Here is a 19,964-nt window from a genome sequence, read left to right as displayed (position 1 = left end):
GAAAATTTCACTTGATCCGTTCAGAATCATGGTCTGAATCATCCCTCAAAGTTTTCGTTACGATGTCACTAACACCCTGTATACATGGACACATTTTACTGGATATCATTTTGTAGCTCTCAACTGGTATTCCATCATACACATTTACTCTAAAACTAATAAATGTTCATAACTCATTAGAGTTAGGTATTAACCTGTTATAGGTGATCTTTGGGTAGGCAGAGTTGCGATTGGCAAATAGAGCTTGGTTATAAGCACCGATGTGCTGTTCTCGGAAATGTTCTCAAAGTGGGAATATTCCTGCTTTAAAAACTCTTTAATAGTGAGGATACTGGCTGATTCTTTTTTCAAATTGTTTTCTTTTGCACTCTGTTCCCATTTGCCTAAAGGATAGGTATTAAAGTTCTTTTTACATATATTGATTATTATTAACCAGGGGTTATAAGAGAATCCAGTGCCATGGTGAGATTGCTCGGAGCAGAAAGACTTATCAGCCCTGTTCTACTACTATACTGGTATAGTAAAATTGTATGTGTAAGTAAAAAAGTAAGGATATAATAGGGTTATTCACTGGTCAGTTTCGCAATGCGGCACTCCAAGCACAAATAAACATTATCAGCTTCGTTATCTATTTGTTTATCGGAAGTTATCGGTCGACGACGCGGCCCACGATTTTGTGTCAGATACTTAGACGGGTGTTATCTATACGTATTTATGACAAATACACATGGTAAAAAAAGTTTCATTTAGTATGGAATTTTCATTTTACTAAATGTAGTTTCTTTTTGAGAGAGAAATGGACTAAAGACATTTCTGAATGGTATCCCAGAGAAGGGAATAGACAACGAGGAAGACCAACTAAAAGGTGGGAAGATGATTTTCCTAAGCTATGGAGAAGATGAGCAAAAGATCGGGACATATGGAGGGAACTAGAGGAGGCCTATGTCATGAGACAACCTGACTGTCCATGGCTGCTGATTTAAAAAGAAAAGGTTTCAGTATGGTTTATATATAAAAATATTTAATTAGGAACCTACTGTATATAAGGAAAACTTTGTATAATCTTACTTTATTCGTTTTTTTAAAGTCAAGAATAAAGGCTATTTTTATTTATTTTATTAAATGTTGTTGACAGCCTCCGTGGTCTAGTGGTTAGAGCGTTAGGCTCACGATCTGGAGGTCCGGGTTCGATTCCCGATGGGGACATTGTCGAAATCACTTTGTGAGACTGTCCTTTGTTTGGTAAGGACTTTTCAGGCTTGAATCACCTGATTGTGCGAAAAAGTAAGATGATTCCGTGCTTCGGAGGGCACGTTAAGCCGTTGGTCCCGGCTATTAGCCGTAAAAACACCTCCACCAACCCGCATTGGAGCAGCGTGGTGAAGTATGCTCCATACCCCCCTCCGGTTGATTGAGGGGAGGCCTGTGCCCAGCAGTGGGACGTATATAGGCTGTTTATGTATCGACACCCCAAACGAATAAAGGCGTAATGTCACTTGCGAGATTTTTTTTTTATTTCATATTCCGGCTCTACTCTTCGTAACACACACTCTGAATTTTTTTCGTAAATTTATCGATAAAATTGTAAAATATATTACAAGGTACAACTTTATTCTATCGAAATCCCCCAGCAACTTATTGTCCGAATAAAAATGTTACAGTATGTTGCGTTTTAAATTGAAAATATATTTAGTAGAAGAAAGGAGGCTGTGAATTTAACCCTTTTATTCGTCTAGAAAACTAAACATTTAGAAAAGTAAGTAACATTACGCCTTTATTCGCTTAATTTAAGAGAAAGTAAAATATCGTAATCAACTTTACACTTTATTTTAATGAATTTGTAAAATGCATTATAAATTTACGCGAAATAAAGACAACATGAAGTGATGTATTAAAATTAACCTCTTTATTCAGATACATTTTTATACGTGACTAAATCGTTAAATACTGTTATTACATAAAATTCTTAAGGTTTTGAGAGTAATGCTGTTTAACATTTTATATAACTTGCAAGTTTTTAAAGTATTGTTATCATACATTGCACATTGAGTTTTATGCAAAGCGTATTGTACGCTTACTTTAAAAATAGAGAATGAATTACGCGGTAATGACACTAACGAACACTAACATACGATTTTACTTTGATGTTACCGCCAAAGCACCGCTCGTCCACTACCCGGTATAGTGGCGAATGCCTCGCTCTGTCTTACCAAGTGCTCGGAAGCCCATCTTTTCGTCCACCTACACTGCGACCTTAGACGAGAAGAAGCAGGGAGGGGGGGGGGGGGGGGGGTTTATTAAAATACCCTCCTAATCCCGCGGCTCCAACGGTATCACCGCTACCGCTCCTACCAACCCCCGGCCTCCCACCAGCGGGTCTCACCGGGGAGGGAGTGGTAGTGCGTGCTCTGCCAGGCGGACCGCTCGGCTTCGCACTGAGACAGCTCATCGGGGTGAGCAGCCAGGTATGGCTCCCCCAACTGCCGGCGTAGCGAAGAGCCGGGCGCGCACTTTCGTGCGCACCCGCGCCGTCACGACGCCGTTCGCCGCCACCGTACCACCGCCTCCGACGCGTCTCATCGACACAGGCCTTCGATTGTCCCCGTTCCCGCTGCCCCTGCCCCGACTTCCGGGAGCAGGAGCCGCGGAAAAGAGAACCACGACGCCGCCCGAACGAATCCCACCGCGGCCCGTGGTGAGGACCACGCCGCCCGCAGCACTCTCCAACACCGCCGCGCCAATACGCGGCAACAAACACTTTTTCGCCGCTCTCCACGCCCCAGCCGGTCATGGAGACAACACCGCCGCGCTCATACGCAGCGGTGCTCAACACCAACCCGGATTCGCCGCCGCACGCGCCTCCGGACGGCGCCTACACCGTCGACAAAGCCCGCGCGACTCCAGCCGCCGCTCGCACCCGCGAGCAAGAAGCTCCCGCCCATCGTGGTCGACCGGCTGCCTGACTGGCACCATCACTTCCGCAAGCTGCGGGAGTTGCTGGGCCACAGGAAGGACCGAGGAAGAGTTCCGGCTCTACCAGCGGTACCTCACCACCCTGGAGAGAGCCACGGGACTCTCCTGGTTCGCGTACGCCCCACCGGCGGAGCGCTCATTGAAGCTGGCCATTCGTGGCCTGCCCATGGACACCGATGTTGCTGAGCTGGAGGAGGAGCTGCGCGCCCGCGGCTTCGACCCCCAATACATCCGCCCCATCCAGGCTCGCGAGGGACGGACAGGCTGTCTCTTCTTCGCGGAGATCCGCAGGACGCTGGGATTCCTGCGTGTCTACGAGATCTCCGAGCTCCTCTGCATGCCCGGCGTCAAGGTCGAGGCGTGGAGGGGACGAAGAGGAGCAGCGCAGTGCCACCGCTGCCAGCAGTTCCGGCATAGCAGCCATAACTGCCACCGCCCTGCCGCCTGTGTCCGTTGTGGTGAAAAACGGCCAAGGAGTGCCTGCGCCCCCGGAAAGTTCCGGCAACCTGCGTAAACTGCGGGGGAACACACCCGGCGAATAGCTCTTCCTGCCCGGTCAAGTTACGCGAGCTGCGTAACACCAAGGCGGGTGCGGCGCCCATGACCGGCGCGAGAGGAGCTATCCCATCAGCGGCCTCCACAGTGGACCCCAACACCGAGCCGACCGCGCGGAGCTCGCTTATGGCCGCGGCGAACGGCCCAGCCGGGCCCAAGCCGCAGAGACCTAAGCGCATCCGCAAAAGGGCAAAACCGGCCCCCACTGCCACCACCATCGTCGAGCAGCAGCCAGCGCCAACTCCGACGCCGAACCAAGCGGTCGCCGCCCCTACCAAAGGGAAGAAGGCGAAGCCCCGCGCGGAGATACCACCGGCCCCCTCCAGCGAGAAGCTGGAAGTACTGGAGCAGACTATCCAGCTGCTCCACAACGTACTGGCCGCCATTCGTTCCCGGATTGACCCTGTGCCCATCATCGTGGTTGGCCTGGCATCACTGCTGGGCCAACTCACCGGTGGGCAATGAACACCAACACCGGACTGGAACGGGGCTGCCCACATCCACTACTCCCCGTCGAGTAGTTAGGATCGTGGCCACCCCCGGGGGATGAGTTGACGTTTCCAGTGGCAGTGGAAGCAGTCCTCTCCCCCCCTCCAGCCCAACTGACGCCAGCTGCTCCGGCGACGGAGCAGCTTCACCGGACTGACACCACCGCCAGCTGACGGGCGCTCACTGGGCCTCCTCCAACAGGGAACCACCCGGTGGGCTCGACCTCGCTGGCGGCACCTCGGACATGACTTACCATCGGGCTCACGGAGGGGCGATTATCGCCCGCCGTGTCCCATCCACGTGCCACGCCCGTTTCTGCGGGCGGCGACTGAGGCCACGTCAACGGCTTGTATCCCTAGTCATTATCAAAGGTTTTATTTTATAATACTTTATTTTCCACTGATGATCAAGAGCAACCGATCAGGGCCAGTGACGACGAAGATAGTTCATAATTATATTTTTTTTATAACCACATTTATTGATTTTCAATATTATTTTATTTTTCGTAAAAGTTTGAAATGAAGAAAATGTTTGTTTGAGAAGAAGAGGATTTAAAACTACATATTTAAGTTTTTTTATGAGACATTGTTGATTTTATGTTACATGACTAATTCGTTGGTTACTACTATTGATTTCTATGATTGTTAATTATTTTGTGAGTGAATCTCTTTATGTTTATGTTTAGATTTCTTTTCACAATCAAGAAATTATTTCTAGTCCTAAAGTACAATAAAAAATATTTTTTTAATTATCTAAAAGTTTAAGATTGATCTCTAGAAGAATTTATGTTTCATTTAGTTCCTTGTGGAGGAATGACCGATTGTTATTTAAAGGTTTTGAGCTTTTATTATGATTAAAACTAAATAGAAAAAATCTGTGATGTCTAAATGAATAAAACCAATCATTAAATTACTATTTTGCTTCAATTTTAATGGTCCCCAGTGCTCAGAAACAAAAACTGGCAATGATAAGTGTATTTCATACTAATCTTGCGAAAAAAGTATGACGAGGACTCTTTTTAGGCTAAAATTTATCACAATTTATAGGATGAGGTTTTAAGGAAACCAAATTATGTAGTTTATGCCTATTATTTTTAATATTTTTATATTAAATACAATTTTTTTTAATTTTGACGTCGTTATTCACACAAAACTTGTCATTATTTTTTCATCGTAAGATAATCTTACGATATAATATTTTATTTTATAACTGACGAAAAAAGTAGTGTTGAATGAATACGCTCTAGGTTAATTACTAAGGTTAGACGAATAAAGGCGTAATTCACGGTTACGAAACAGCCAGTCGATGACATTTTCAGTCAATAAGTCATGTAAAGATACATTATCTTTAGGTGTCTTGATATATTTCAAACGAATAAAGGCGTGTTAACGTTTACAAAAAAAATATGTCAATATCTTTAGACGAATAAAAATTTAAAATGGTTTTTCAGCTATTTTACATAAATGTGTTACTTGAACACAATCATTGATTATGCACTGGATATATTATTTTTTGATGCGTACGCTGATGTATGTTTCGATATTCTCGGATAATTAGCAACAGAGCTATAACGATTTTAGTGTTTTTTTGCTCTCCTGTAAAATTGATGTTTTGCTATTACGCCTTTATTCGTTTGGGGTGTCGGTATGTTATGTATTATAGGTAGTTACGTTTTTTTGATTAGAGAATATATAAAAAGCAAAGCTGGCTGATCGAAATAAATAAATTAATGAAATCGGAAAGGTTATACAGGATCACGCATCAACTGACTGAACTCCGCATACACAAAACAGCACAAAGTGCCCACAACATGCTTGTTTTAAAAATAAAATTGTTTATATCCCCAACACCTACAAGGAACATAAATACTAAGAAAATCTTGTCTACGGGTAAATAACATCCGGAGTCGTATTCAAAGGCAACGCATTCTCTATAAAATGCCGATAATACAGCCTTTGCGAGGCTTTTGTACATGCATACATGGAAGAATCCGTATACTTTGCATAAATCTTTCTAAAGTACAAACTTATTTTGAGCACTCTATTTTTATAAAGTCCTACATTTATGTACATTATACATTAATATCGTTTCAAGCAAATACTTTGAAAGTTTGAGTTTAAATTAAATACCTACTTAAGTATTTAAATATAAAATCTCCGATAGATAGGTTGAAATGTTTTATCTTGGTTTAAAATTTATTTATTAATTATGAATGAAGTGTCATTGACCCTCTCCCCTCTCCGGTTAAATGGGGGAAGGCCTGTGCCCAGCAGTGGGACGAATATAGGCTAATTATGTTATGTTATGCGTGTGAAGTGCCATTGACAGGATAGCTACATAACATAACAACATAGCATCACGCGTGTATCCCCAAAGAGGTAGGCAGAAGATAGCTCCTACAGGAGCACAATAATCTGTAAAATGAGATTTTTATTTTTTTCTGTCTCTACAAGAACGTGATCGAATACTGCCAAGATATTAAAGTTGAAGTTGCTTTAACCGAATTTTATCGAGCGGTTTTGTCACTTTTAGTCGCGATATATATTTTTTTTGTTTGTTGGCTTTTTGATCTTCGTTTCAATTTCATCGTCTCCCTAACGTTTATCCCGTTTTTATATATAAGAATTATATCTAAGTATACATCCTACCACAAGAGCTTCGCTGGATTTTATACTATGGGTTCATCCTAAAGACTTCGTTGGTTTCTGATCACTTGTTGCTCTGCTTTCCATAGTAAGGATTACTACGTAGAGTGAGTTTATTATGTTTATTTATTAGTGCTTCAGAAGGCACATTAAGCCGTTGGTCCCGGTAACTACTTACTAATGTAAGTATGTAGTCGTTACACGAGCCAAGTCAGGGGCCTTTGGCGTCTCAATAATAACCCTGACACCAGGGTTGATGAGGTTGGTAATTCACCTCACAACCCATGCGATAGAAGAATAAGGATACCGGTCTGTTATTTATAGGTAATAAATGCTAGTGCACACAGATTAACAGTCAAAATTCGTGAGTTGTGGCCAGTCGCTGGTTACTGAAGTAGTATTCGTTTTCCATTCAATGTACAATCAATTTAATACTAACTTAGAAGTGATAAGTCCCTTACTTCAACAACAAAACAATAACGGAAGACTTATCTGTTTGAACATCGAGCTAAGCGAACAAAACGCAGGTAAAATGCACTTTATTTCCACAAGCATTGACAGCCGAGTGCTCTTGAATAAAGACTTATACTATTTTTACACCACTTTTCTTTTCTTACATGATAGCTGTCTCTTTGCAAGCGATTGAGACGGTAAGAAATAGTTAGCTAAAGTTACTACATTGGCGGAAAGTCAGAAGCTATTTCTATTGATTTATGTTAGCCGAAATTGATTGATGAACCAGCTTTATCTGTTGGCATTGAGAACAGTCTACTTTTCTAAGTGTCTGGAGAATGCTCTATATACCTGGTCGATTCTGGCATCTGCGTTAACTCCCACCTGTTTCAAAACTTTAAAGATAAATATGTATATATCGCCACTTGACGCTCTATCGCTCTCACTAGAATAGCTCCTGTGCATCTCAGTTTAGTTGATAATGTTCGTCGCGAGCAGAATAAAGGCTGGTTTTCCCTCTTATATTTCTTTACTTCATCCTTGAAGATATGAACGCTACATTTTATATGAACACGAAGGATGTGTTTTGTGTTCATTCGTATTGTCTGGCATTTGTTTTGAACCATTTGTTTTTCCTACATTGTTTTTGTTATTGAGGATATATTTCTTTTGAATGTGGTTCTAGAATGGAGACCTACTAACCTAATTTACCTATTTTATATATTAGTAATTTATTAATAAGACTTGAAGTAAGTATGCGAACAAAAAATACTTATTTTAATTTTCAAGTACCTTATCAAGGAACAACAGAACAACAAGCCGCATAATTTGTATCAAAATTAGTTATGTACTTAGCCAGAGATTTAATTTCCGATAACCAAGTATTTTGTGTTCAATCGTGTTCATCATACAAGTGTTCAGTGTTCAATTAAAGCTGACACGGCGGGCATAGTGCGGCCTGCTGGCGTTATTGGCTGACGTAAAATTTACGACCAGCCAATACTCGGTTATAACCAGTTACAACTAGACATCCATAATCCGGTTACGCCTAGTTATAACCGGATTATGGACGGACGTTTGACGGGCGTGTTTTATTAGTCAACCTTTCTTTTAGGGGGTGGAATTCAGGCCTTTTATGCGCCTGAAATAATGTGTTTCATGAATACTCAGCAAAAACAAGCCATAATATAATATTTAAATATATATTTTTACTAAATATTACAGGTATTTTTTGCAGACAAAGCTGATATTTATTTTGTAGTTAAGTTCTTGTTTAGGCGTACTACAAATAACATAATAAATGATGATGTACCTATTCAAAGGTTCTCTTTTTATATTTATTAACGGAACCCTATTCTAATTTTGAAACTTTGATATGGTTAACTCATGAAATGGCAACAATGTATTTGTATCAAATGCGAGAACCAATTTAAGTATTTTTACATTAGCACGCAATCTATTCGTCGCAAAGTGCAATCAAGTTTTAACCACAATGAATCAGGATAACAAACATAACGCCAACTAATTCACTATCATAACTCGAGCGGAGCAGAAATCGAACACGCATCCCTCGATTCATAATATCGATCGATTACTCATTCGCTCGACAGATGGCCTGTTCAATCATTAGTAATGAGATCGTATTGTACGTCATCCGTGATTGAAACTCATTCACGACAAATGCTAGATGTTACAGCTATTTACAGATTGCCATTCGAATCTGTGTCAGAGTCACCTATATATTGATGATTGAGCATACGTAGCGTTTCGATAATTCTTGTCGAATGAAAACTATCGACGCTTATGATTGTTTGGTAATAACTCCATATTAATTGAAAATTTGTTTAATTATACTTACTATAGGCATAGGTACAGATTAGTACGTAATTGTCATGGATAAACTTTTTGAAGGTCAATTTAACATTTTGAATCGACGTCAGTCATAACGCAAGTTGTTATGGCTGAGAAGAAATGACAAGAAACTGTAACAGCAACACAGCTTTTAAATCCTCTAGTTATTAAATAACTTGTAACTAACTTGTACCTAACTTAACAAGTTATTTAATAACTAGAGGAACACATTTAATACCAGTCATTTTTATCGTTTAGGTAATCATAAATCTTATTATAAGCTTTTTTACATAAAGTAAGCTTCACATGAGCTTTAAATTTATTTTCTGCCAAATTCAAAATATTATCTGCTATTTTATTGTAAAAACGTATACGTAACCCGAAAAAAGATAAATTTAGAATTTAGTTTACTTAATCTAGAATTTTGAATACCAATTTTATTTTTATTCGTTGTATTGTAAGTATGCATTTCACAATTTCTCGGAAAGAGATAAATGCTTTCATAAATATATTGACTTGCGACCGTCAGTTTATATATTTATTTCTTTAAACAGCTCCCTTAGAGAGTCCTGACGACACATTTATAGGTAAATAGTGCGAACTGCTCTTTTTTGGATGATGAAGTTGTCGGGTCCTTCCGACGGCGTATGCTTACCAAATCAGTGTATGTAAACTTACCAATCAGCGTACGAGTACAATTATTACCTGCAACAGAAAATATATGAAATTAAATATTTTTGAAAGTGAAAACAATTGTGTGAGATTTGGTTACCTCGTCTGGGCCAAGGAAATTCATACACAAATAAGAAAACAATATGACATCAAGGCCATAATTATTTAACCTTGGTACTCAATAACCTACACAATAGTTCCTATTGTAAGCACCTTATTCAGCTGACATAAAACCCTATCAAACCCGAGCCTTTACCATGGCCCACTGACTACCGTGCTCAATACAAAGATATCACGTTACAAAAAATGTGTACCAGATATGAATGCTAAATGGACTGAGTCATGATCTATAAGGAAATTATTTATTTTATGTGCTCAACCGAGCAGAAAAAGTGTAAGTATCAATTCATGGCGTTTGATATTAATATGTAGTTACTTGATGGATTTATTGATTTTAAATCGATCTATGAACTCGTTACTTTTATTGATCTGGGGGGGTTAAAAAGGCCACATCAAAGCAATTGATCAGAGGCAATACTGCAATTGGACTTTTGCTCATGTAAAAGTGCACAATGCAAGCAAATGTCAAAAAGCACTATTGATTTGCTAGATTAATTGCTTTGATGTGGCCTTTTTAACCTCCCTGATTTGATTAGCGTAAATTCGTCTATATAAATAAAGATCTTTTCGTGAAGTAGAGGCAAAATATTTTTGAAAAATCCGATTTCAATGTATTTTTTTCCAATGTAAATGAAAAGTAGAATATTTCACGGACAAATACAATTATTTGTAATGTACACAAATGCCGACATCAGATAAATAATAAATCGGATGTAATTATTTAATGAAAACATATTTTCTTACATCGAGCAAAAATATTTCTGTATTCAATTAAACATTTTCTCGGTAGTAAAAAAATCAATCATGTGTTTTTCAGGGCCGTGTAATAAAGGAGAAGATATTTATTTCAGCAATTTTTCGGTGCGCGGCGTTATGGCGATCATATCGGCAATTTTTCCCGACCTTTTTACCGGTCAGCGGGCCGGTCAGCCATTTTTTACCAGTTTTTTTACCGGTAACTTTTGATCGACGTTTCGTACTAGTAATTGGCTTTTGTACGCGAAAATTGTTGTTTAAACGCGGCTAGTTGTCCCAACCCACAATGGACCTTTGTACTGTGATTTAGTAGAATAGTGGTGTTTATTTCTATGGTGTTGCAAATAGAATATATTTCTCTGAATTATTTCAATGTTATATTAAATACTATCTATAGTATTATTTCTAAGTAGGTTAAGATGCTAATTTACTAAGTTTAATATAATATTTAAATGCTAAGTACCTGTAGGCCTCGGTAGCTACCTACATTAAATCTTCACCGCTTTTAGAACGTTATTTATACTTTTACTACTACTTTACTAAGTACTGTTTTTGCAGCGATGCTATATTGCTTCTACATTACTTATGCGCCTAAGTTGCCCTAATCAAAATTGAGACAAAACCTTTTTTAAAATTCGCTGTAGAGTCAGCTTGGTTTGATTCTAAAAGCAGCGATACAGTCGCGCTGTAGCGCGTGTGTTTAAAGGTTGAAGTTTTTCGCGTGCATTGATGCTGCATCACGACTGTATCGCAGTGTAGCAAATAGCCTACACCCAAACATTCTGAAACGTTAATATATTGCAATAAAAAAATTCGCAATTTAAAACCCGTCAAAGACTAAATAGCCGGAGATATGCCACCGCAATAAATGACACCCCACACAGGGCTGTCACCCTCCTCAAAAAACGACAATAACAATTCACACAACGAGATAAGTAAAAATACGAGCTTGTTAAACCGTAAAAAGTAATAATGGGGAGTAGAAAGTCAACAATGGTTGCAGATCTAAGCCAAAATTATGCACGGGGCTCGTGCACCCGTATATCACACCCGTTTTGTGTCACCCCAATTTTTCTCACCTACCTAATAATAATAATACTTGACTTCAATGCCATTTAAATAAAATTTAAGTAGCATTCAGTCAATCCATTTCGTTTAAAAGAATTCGATAGCTATAGATATAGTTAGTAGTAATTATAAAAGTATTTAATATAACCATTTTCTTTTACACTTTAAGGTATCCAAACTCACAATAATATAATCTAACTTGAAATATTTGATTATGACTTAAAAATATATTTGAATTTTCCTACACAGCTTTTCATTTGCCAAGCAAAGACCTCATTAAATAAAAAAATAAAATGAAAGAAACTCTTTTATAGTGCCATTAGCAGAGGTTTTAAATTAGTTTATGGCTTCATTTCATTTAAGTTCTATTTATGAACAATTACTGAAGGCAGATGGTCGCCAAAATTGAATAACCAGGCCAACTGCAGCTGACGATCCATTTATATGACAAGATACGGTTATTTTATTTGTTTTTTTGTTTTTTTTTTGTTTTTTGTAAGTTGCTATATAAATGACTGGAATTATCTGTCTGTTCCCTACCTATATAAAAAGAGTCTCACACACTCAAATATATTCACAAATACTTACTTGCTGCACAATTATGCGTAATAGATAGGTTATAAATGGTGTACTACCATACCTACCATTAAATTTATATAATAGATGATTAAACGAACTTCATAAGTGAAGTTCTATCATTATTATATGAGTATGCTTCATTCGAAGATATAAAGTAACAATGTAGTCCTTTCAACCTACAAGGCAATTTCGCACGTGTAAAAAATAAAAATACAATCGATCACTTCCATCGATTTCTTTAAAACCACAAAAAAAGCGCATCGATATCTCTTGTCTGAGGTCGCTGTCACATTCTCCGCTAAACGTCATTCTTTAGAGATCCGGCAAAACTTTTAAAAAGGTTGTGGGTGGGTGGGTCTTTATATCTTCGAATGAAGCATACTCATATAATAATGATAGAACTTCACTTATGAAGTTCGTTTAATCATCTATTATATTTCGATGCTTCATTCTTCAGATATAAAGTAACAATGTAGATGTTTAGAGCAAAAAGTTTTGCCCTGATACAATTATTATTTTGGGGTTTTGCTAAAATGAAACTTCATTTATAGAAAATCAACAAAAAACTATATTAATTTGTTTATGTACTTAACTAATCTTTGTTTAAGTTACTAGTAGAATCATTCGAAAGAACTGATCTAGCAAAACTACCTTCTTCCCATATAGGGCGCTGATAAAATCGAGCAAACGTTTCCGAAGTTTTTGTCCAGCCTGCTGTCTTGCGAATGAGGTCCAAGGAAATCCCTGCTGAGCTAGCAGCGGACGTGGACGCGTGTCTCGTGCTATGTGCACTAAATTCCGACACGCTCACGCCACTTGCAGCTAAAACCTGCTTGATCCATCTGCTGATGGATTGAGCAGAGGCGGTTCTATGGGGTTTTTTGAATGTAAGCAAAAGATTGTTGCAATTTATGGGCCTACGATCTTTTGTTAACTGTAAATAGTCTTCCAAAGTAGTGGCTGGACAAATACTCTTATTTTCATTATAGTAAGGAAGGAATAAAACAGGTTGATTACGACCCGGGGCTGAGGTCTTAATGATGTCTGAGATAATAATCTTGACTCCGTTTGGGCTTATACAAACATTATCCAATTTTATAAGTGATAGCGTTTGCACTCTATGGGCAGTGCACAACGCCAATAGGATAACCAACTTTTTAGTAATTTTTTCCAAAGACAGACTTCTATTCGGATACCAATTTGAAATAAAGTTTAAAGCAATTTGAGGGTCCCATGTTTTATTGTATTTGGGAATAGGCGGCTTTAATTTATAAACGCCTTTTAAAAGTCGATTAATTTTAGCGTTGGTACCAATATCCCCTCCTAAGAGGAGGGAGAGTGCTGAACGATGTGTGTTCAATGAGCCAAATGCTAAACCTCTATTAAATTGCTCTGTAAGAAACAATAGTACATGAGATACCTCAGCATCATAGAAGTCAAGATTATTATCTTTACAAAATTCCCACCACGATTTATAAGTAACGTTGTACTGAACTAAGGTATTCTTAGCTAAAGAAGCAATCATTAGGTTCAAAGCAGCCTCTGGGGTTCCCCTCCTAGTGAACGCGTACCGGAGAGCCTCGCTGCAGCCAGGGTATTCCCGTGTAGCTGCTGACGACTCCTGTAGGTAGATTGAAAGAGTGTTTTAATGGGGTCTAGAAAAATTATCTCTGATGATATCATGCTCATTAGGAGAGGAAACCAAGGCTGCGAAGGCCAATAAGGAAATATCAGAATCCCTGACGCCTGATCATTCTGGACCTTCTGAAGGCATTTCAAAATTAGTGGAAATGGTGGAAAAGCATAGAAGAACCACCGTTTCCAGTTAATAGTAAAGGCATCAACCGTGAGTGCGTCCGGATCCTGTTTCCAGGAGACGTAAGTATCACACTTGGCGTTGGTGCGGGAAGCGAAAAGGTCTATCTCCGGACTTCCTAAGTTTTTAACAATATCTTGGTAAGCCTGACTTGACAGTGACCACTCTATATCGGGATTTATTTTTCGAGACTCTTCATCCGCTTCTTTATTATCTTTTGTGTTGATGTAGGAAGCAACTAACCAAATTTGCCGCTCCTCGCACCATTGCCAGATGTTTCGAGCTAAATCATTAAGATGGGGAAATTGAATTCCGCCCATCCTGTTGACATAGCTAATGGCCGTTGTATTGTCCGATCGCAACAATATAGTACACTTTGATCTCTCACGAGCAAAACATTTGAGACCTAAAAATATTGCTAAAAGCTCTAGGTAATTAATGTGAAAATTCTTCTCATTTTCAGTCCAACCACCATTTACACGCTTATGATTACTATAAGCGCCCCAACCAGTCCTGGAAGCATCTGTGAAAATTTCTAGGTCGAAATTAAGGGTGCCTATAGATTTTTTTGCGACCTGGATATTACTTGACCACCAATTCAAATCGGGTAATATCTTGTCGGATGGTTTAAATTTAATATCATAAGAACCGAAGTTCCTTAGGGCGAGAAACTTCTCTCTTTCCAGCTGTTTTGTGTATAACCATCCATAACATACCGCTGGACAAGCAGCGGTTAGAGTGCCAATCAAATGTGCAAATTCTCTGACTGAACATCTTGGTAAAGATAGATGTTTCCGTATTAGATGTGCTATATTGTTGCGTTTTTCGTCCGGTAACAAAATAGACATATCTTTAGCATCATAGATAAAACCTAGGAAACGACAGGTTTGTCTAGGTTGGAGGGAACTTTTTTCCTGGTTGATTACAAACCCCAGGCATTTCAGTAAGCGGATGGTTTCTCTAACGTTGTTTAAACACTCGGAGTAAGATGTTCCTATACATAAAATATCATCAAGGTATATAACTGAAATGAAACCACGCGACCTTAGGTAGGTTATGACTTCCCTCATAAGTTTTGTAAAAGTTCTGGGGGCTACGGAAAGGCCGTAAGGCATGGATGTAAATTCATATAGAGAAATAGTACCGTTTTCCTCCTGAAATTGGAACCTTAAAAATTTTCGGTCTGCAATAGAGATCGGGAGAAGTAAGTAAGCCTCTTTCAAATCAATGGTTGCCATGTAACCATGTTTGGGTATTAATTTTGCGGCCGTTCTGTAGTCCTCCATTTTAAAATGTAATTTTTTAATGAATTTATTTAAAGGCTTTAGATTTAAAATAAATCTCTTTGTACCATTAGCCTTAGGGGCTAGGAAAATTTTCGAAATAAATTGTTGGTCACATGGTTCACATTTAGTTATGGCCCCTAAGTCCAGTAATTTGCTAATGGCCGAGGCCATTTCTAATTGTTCTGTCCGAGTAAAGTTGTTGTAGGGAATTAAAGTTTGCCTTACATCAGTTTCGAAAGGAATAGAGAAACCATTTTTCACCCAGTTTAATATAACGGGATTATCCGTTACTGCTAGCCAACAATGGTAAAAATGTTGTAATCTACCTGCGTGACGTACCGAGGTTACTGTCGATGAGCAGCTCGCGGCTTGCTCTGACTGCTCTTCGCCTGCGTCGCAGCCTGAGGCCCTGGCCTGTGAGCCGTCGCCGAAATTCTGTGAGAACCTCCTCGCCCCCCCCCCCTGTTCGACGACTGCTGATAGCGGGAGGGGGCTGACCAGTTTCCCTGGGGGCGTGTCCGAGTCGTCGATTGAGGTGTAGAAGGCGTAGAGGCTTTCTGAGACACTACGTTCTTTTTAATTTGCAGGCCCTGTTTCTCTATAGCTTTTGACGCCTTTATTTTCTCGGACAGTTTGCGTCCAAAGAGCGATTCGTCTCTCTCTAAATCTTGGACTATGGTCAGGAAGGCCTTGTCCAACGCTGGTGTGATAAGCTTAATCCTTGTCTGTGTGTCCATATAATGTAAATCACACAAAATTCGGCAGGCGTCCGACAAAATCTTGACTGCCTGCACCTTGTTTTCTTTGTCATCGCTGGTAAAAAGTATCGCCATAGCCCTATTAATAGCCGTGATACCGAGGCCGAGTTGTTGTTGGGCATTCTCGAGCTTCTTATCTCGGTTTCTGGCTGCCTCCGTTATCGCAGCTGATATCTCCGGGTTGAGTGTGGGTGCTTTTAGTAACTTGCAGTTGTCCGGGATGAGTTGCTCTTTCAGCAACCTTTCTTTGGGCTCCTTAGGAATGCCACGGCGTAAAATTGGTAGCCATCGATCGGCGAGAGTTGGGTGTATATTTTCGCCAAAACCAGGAGTATCCTCAGCTGCGTCACCCAAAGCTGATAAAAAATCAGCATCCAGTTCGGGCACTGGTTCCTGTGCCATATCTGCTTCTTGCGAAGGGGGTTGGTCTGCAGACGGTACAGCAGCAAACACTGACTCCGTCAAGACATCATCTGGAATAGCAATTAACGCATTTTAAATATTGTGTAAAATATACGTAATTAATTAAGAACTTAAATCTTTTTTGTCATCGTGGCTCACGGTCACGAGCAAATGGTAGATAGCTTCGTGTTGACTCTCGGCCAACCCCCAGCTTAAAGTTTCCTTCGTGTTGACTCACGGCCAACCCCCCGGATTTTAAAACGCGAATTTTCACTATATTTAATAAAAGTAATAAGACTCACTTGAATCTTCATCAGAATTTGATGAATTTTAATGAACTCGAAGAAAGAAGTCGATTTGATATGCTTTCACTTTACTTACCGGAGTTATTTTCGTCCGAAGAATCGGAATAAATTATCCGAAGGCGTTTCCGTTGTTCGCCTCCTTCTAAAATCTTTATTTTCTCACGGTATCGGTCAATTTTCTTTTGTACTTTTCTTTTCGGCATGATGTTTATTTACTTTTTCTTTGAATGAATAAGTTAGATCACGCGCACTATGCCTCGCACGAAAAAAGAATGACGTTTAGCGGAGAATGTGACAGCGACCTCAGACAAGAGATATCGATGCGCTTTTTTTGTGGTTTTAAAGAAATCGATGGAAGTGATCGATTGTATTTTTATTTTTTACACGTGCGAAATTGCCTTGTAGGTTGAAAGGACTACATTGTTACTTTATATCTGAAGAATGAAGCATCGAAATATAAATAACGATTTATAACTCGAATCAACATTGGATATTGGCGGTGTATAAACTCGCTAAAAATTCAAAACCTTCGAAAGCAAAGCTTATCAGAACAGCTGGTCAAAGAGTTCGTTGCTCCCTCCATGTGAGCGTTCTACATGGAATAAAATATTCAATCGTGAGTCCGCGCCCCGCTGCGGCCGGCATTGTAAGCCATGCACTGCGATTAATTCCAATTCCAACCTACAAATTATGGAATGCTTCCTTAGAGCGCAAGCATAGATCAGGTTGCGCGCAGATAACTATATAGACAAAGATAGGGGAAATAGTAATTGCTGAAGCATTTGCTCGGATAGAAAATAACACAGGATAAGTAAGAAAGTATAGAAAGGTTTAGTACGATCTACTCTGAACCGGCGTGCGTGTATGAAGCGATTGATGAATGTGGAGGAAGCAAGAGAAGTGTGTCAGGATCGAAGCAAATGGAATTCTATAGTCTCTGCTTACCCCGGTGGGAAATAGGCGGGAGTTTATTAGCTCTTTTACGGTAAATATGGCGACTCTTCACTTCAACAACATGTATTTTGTATATTTCAACACAGAGTTTCTTGTATATTCATTATAATTCATTCATATTTAAAAAAAGTAAATGTAGTTACAGTTCTATTAATCGTTCTTTTATAAAATATGCATTAAATTTACATTGGTTCTTAGGGTAACTTATCTTTAGAAACATTTTACAATGCAAATGCGTAACCAAACCCTTTGTGTGTGACCAACCGTGTCACAGCCGCCGTCAGAAATGACTTACGATAACCCTACACAGGTAACATGCAATAAAACTTGCGAATAATATTCGTATCACCATGGTATCAAACACCATACATCAAGGGTGATCATTCCCCATGACGAATTGGACAAGCAATTTCGTACCAGATAGTATTTTCAACCTAAATTCAAGCTTAGCTTATCAGTCTTGATTTTATTATTTTTTCTTTTTATGCGTTTACCACAAAAATATTTATTTATTTTATTAAAATGTTGTTCCTACCCTTACGCATATAAAGACATGACATAAACGACATTTACCATTCCTTTAGTAATCTCAAAGCCTTTAAAACGCCATCTATCTAATCCAAATCTGTGAACGCCATTATCATTTCCTCTGTAGCGGTCTTAAGTTGCACTACTCTGTGCACCCAAGTATAGTTCGAGCACAACTTAGAACACACGTACCCTGTCATTACGGAGCCGAGACCGGCCGATGTATTACGAGTAATTACGAAGGCGCGATCTTGGCTTTCAAACATCGAATTGGACTTCAATGGGCGTGTCGGCTCTACATTTGAACGACAGCATTCTTTGCCTGAAGAGGTTTAGAAAAAAAGTTTTGTTTGGCTAACGGAATACGATTGTGTATTTAATCTGTGTCCGAGGATTGTGCGCAAAGTTTGATTTTTAATAGAGTTTCTTGGCAAAGACCGCAGGAATTTGGTTAACTTCTATATCTAAAACCAAATGTCCTCTCTTGTCCTATTTTCCCAAGCAGAATTAAATCCGAACAGAATAAAACGTAGTTTTAATTCAGCTACATCACAATAGGATACCCATTACATCAGTTGTGTTATTTAATAGTGTTATTAAAAGTTATACCAAATAATTTAAAAGATAAGTAAGCCATATATATATACTTTTTGTACCTAAATAGATATAAGTTGCTACACATACTTGCACTGCACACTACTACTATACATACCCTCACAAATTACTAGCATGTCCTAACACACTGTGGATATTACCACGTCTGACGCCCATACGATTGAAGACTAAAGTAAGACCGAAGGGGGGTGAGGTAAACCTAGCTCAGGCGCCAGTAGGGAGCGGAGAGTTACCGTTCTATACGTAGTATTATTCCTTATTCTGTGTTCTATAAAAACAGGACCTGTCAAATCTTCATCTTAGGTAAGCGGACCCGGTGGAAACGGGAGATCGGAAATAAATAAATATCAATTTGATAGCTTGTTTTGGTACCAAAAATATTACATTAACAGCCTATATAGATACGTCCCACTGCTGGGCACAGGCCTCCCCTCAATCAACCGGTGGGGGTATGGAGCATACTCCACCACGCTGCTCCACTGCGGGTTGGTGGAGGTGTTTTACGGCTAATAGCCGGGACCAACGGCTTAACGTGCCCTCCGAAGCACGGAATCATCTTACTTTTTCGGACAATCAGGTGATTCAAGCCTGAAAAGTCCTTACCAAACAAACAGTCTCACAAAGTGATTTCGACAATGTCCCCATCGAGAATCGAACTCGGACCTCCAGATCGTGAGCCTAACGCTCTAACCACTAGACCACAGAGGCCACTAGAGTCACCAAAAATATAGAGCAATGAAATTGTATCTACCCACGAACCAAAACAAAGTGTTACGATAAACAAAACATTACATACCCAGCAGTCCCTCCTAATTCGCCCACTGGAAACTTGAAAAGCTTCTTACATAAAAAAAAAACTATCTCGATGACTAACGAAACGGGATGTAAAGTTATCAAATAAGGAGGCAACTATCTTAATTAAAAAAGTTTTAGAGTAGCAGTAATTTCGAAAGTCGTCCCAACTGATACGCTGGGGCAATCAAACACTACCAACGGGTAATAATTAAGGCGTTTAATATCAGCGTAATAAAACTTTAATAAAAACCAGTCAAGTACACCTAATGGGCTAGAATGCACGGGTTCCGTAAGTACTAAGAGAAAAATGACAGGAAAATGGCGTTTGGTTGTTTTTAAAATTA

The 19,964-nt window shown here is 39.5% G+C and overlaps 2 protein-coding genes across 3 annotated transcripts in view; both read right to left on the bottom strand.

Moving 5' to 3' along the window:
• LOC126376100 (insulin-like growth factor-binding protein complex acid labile subunit) overlaps positions 1-19,964 on the bottom strand; it is a 265,800-nt gene that overhangs the window by 232,901 nt on the left and 12,935 nt on the right. The window lies entirely within an intron of this gene.
• LOC126374487 (uncharacterized) lies at positions 13,647-16,970 on the bottom strand. Of its 2 annotated transcripts, none has more exons than XM_050021194.1 (3): positions 16,805-16,970; positions 15,590-16,494; positions 13,647-13,782 (listed from the first exon to the last, which is right to left on the bottom strand). In XM_050021194.1, exons 1-2 carry the CDS (start codon positions 16,929-16,931, stop codon positions 15,608-15,610), a joined length of 1,014 nt encoding a protein of 337 aa, XP_049877151.1. In that variant the 5' UTR covers positions 16,932-16,970; the 3' UTR covers positions 13,647-13,782; positions 15,590-15,607. The 2 variants fall into 2 exon arrangements, with proteins under 2 accessions (XP_049877151.1, XP_049877217.1); XM_050021260.1 differs by having other exon boundaries at positions 13,649-13,782; positions 15,603-16,494.

The sequence above is a fragment of the Pectinophora gossypiella genome, chromosome 1 (genome assembly GCF_024362695.1).
Source record: "Pectinophora gossypiella chromosome 1, ilPecGoss1.1, whole genome shotgun sequence".
Lineage (NCBI taxonomy): Eukaryota > Metazoa > Arthropoda > Insecta > Lepidoptera > Gelechiidae > Pectinophora > Pectinophora gossypiella.
This window is presented reverse-complemented; position numbering and strand designations above follow the sequence as displayed.

What these genes read in the sequence shown, in the direction of transcription:
- LOC126374487 (XM_050021194.1), bottom strand. Translation starts at nt 16,931, where the DNA reads ATGCCGAAAAGAAAAGTACAAAAGAAAATTGACCGATACCGTGAGAAA. An exon ending in TTCGGACGAAAATAACTCCG is followed by an intron (nt 16,495 to 16,804) that starts GTAAGTAAAGTG and finishes TTGCTATTCCAG; the next exon opens with ATGATGTCTTGACGGAGTCA.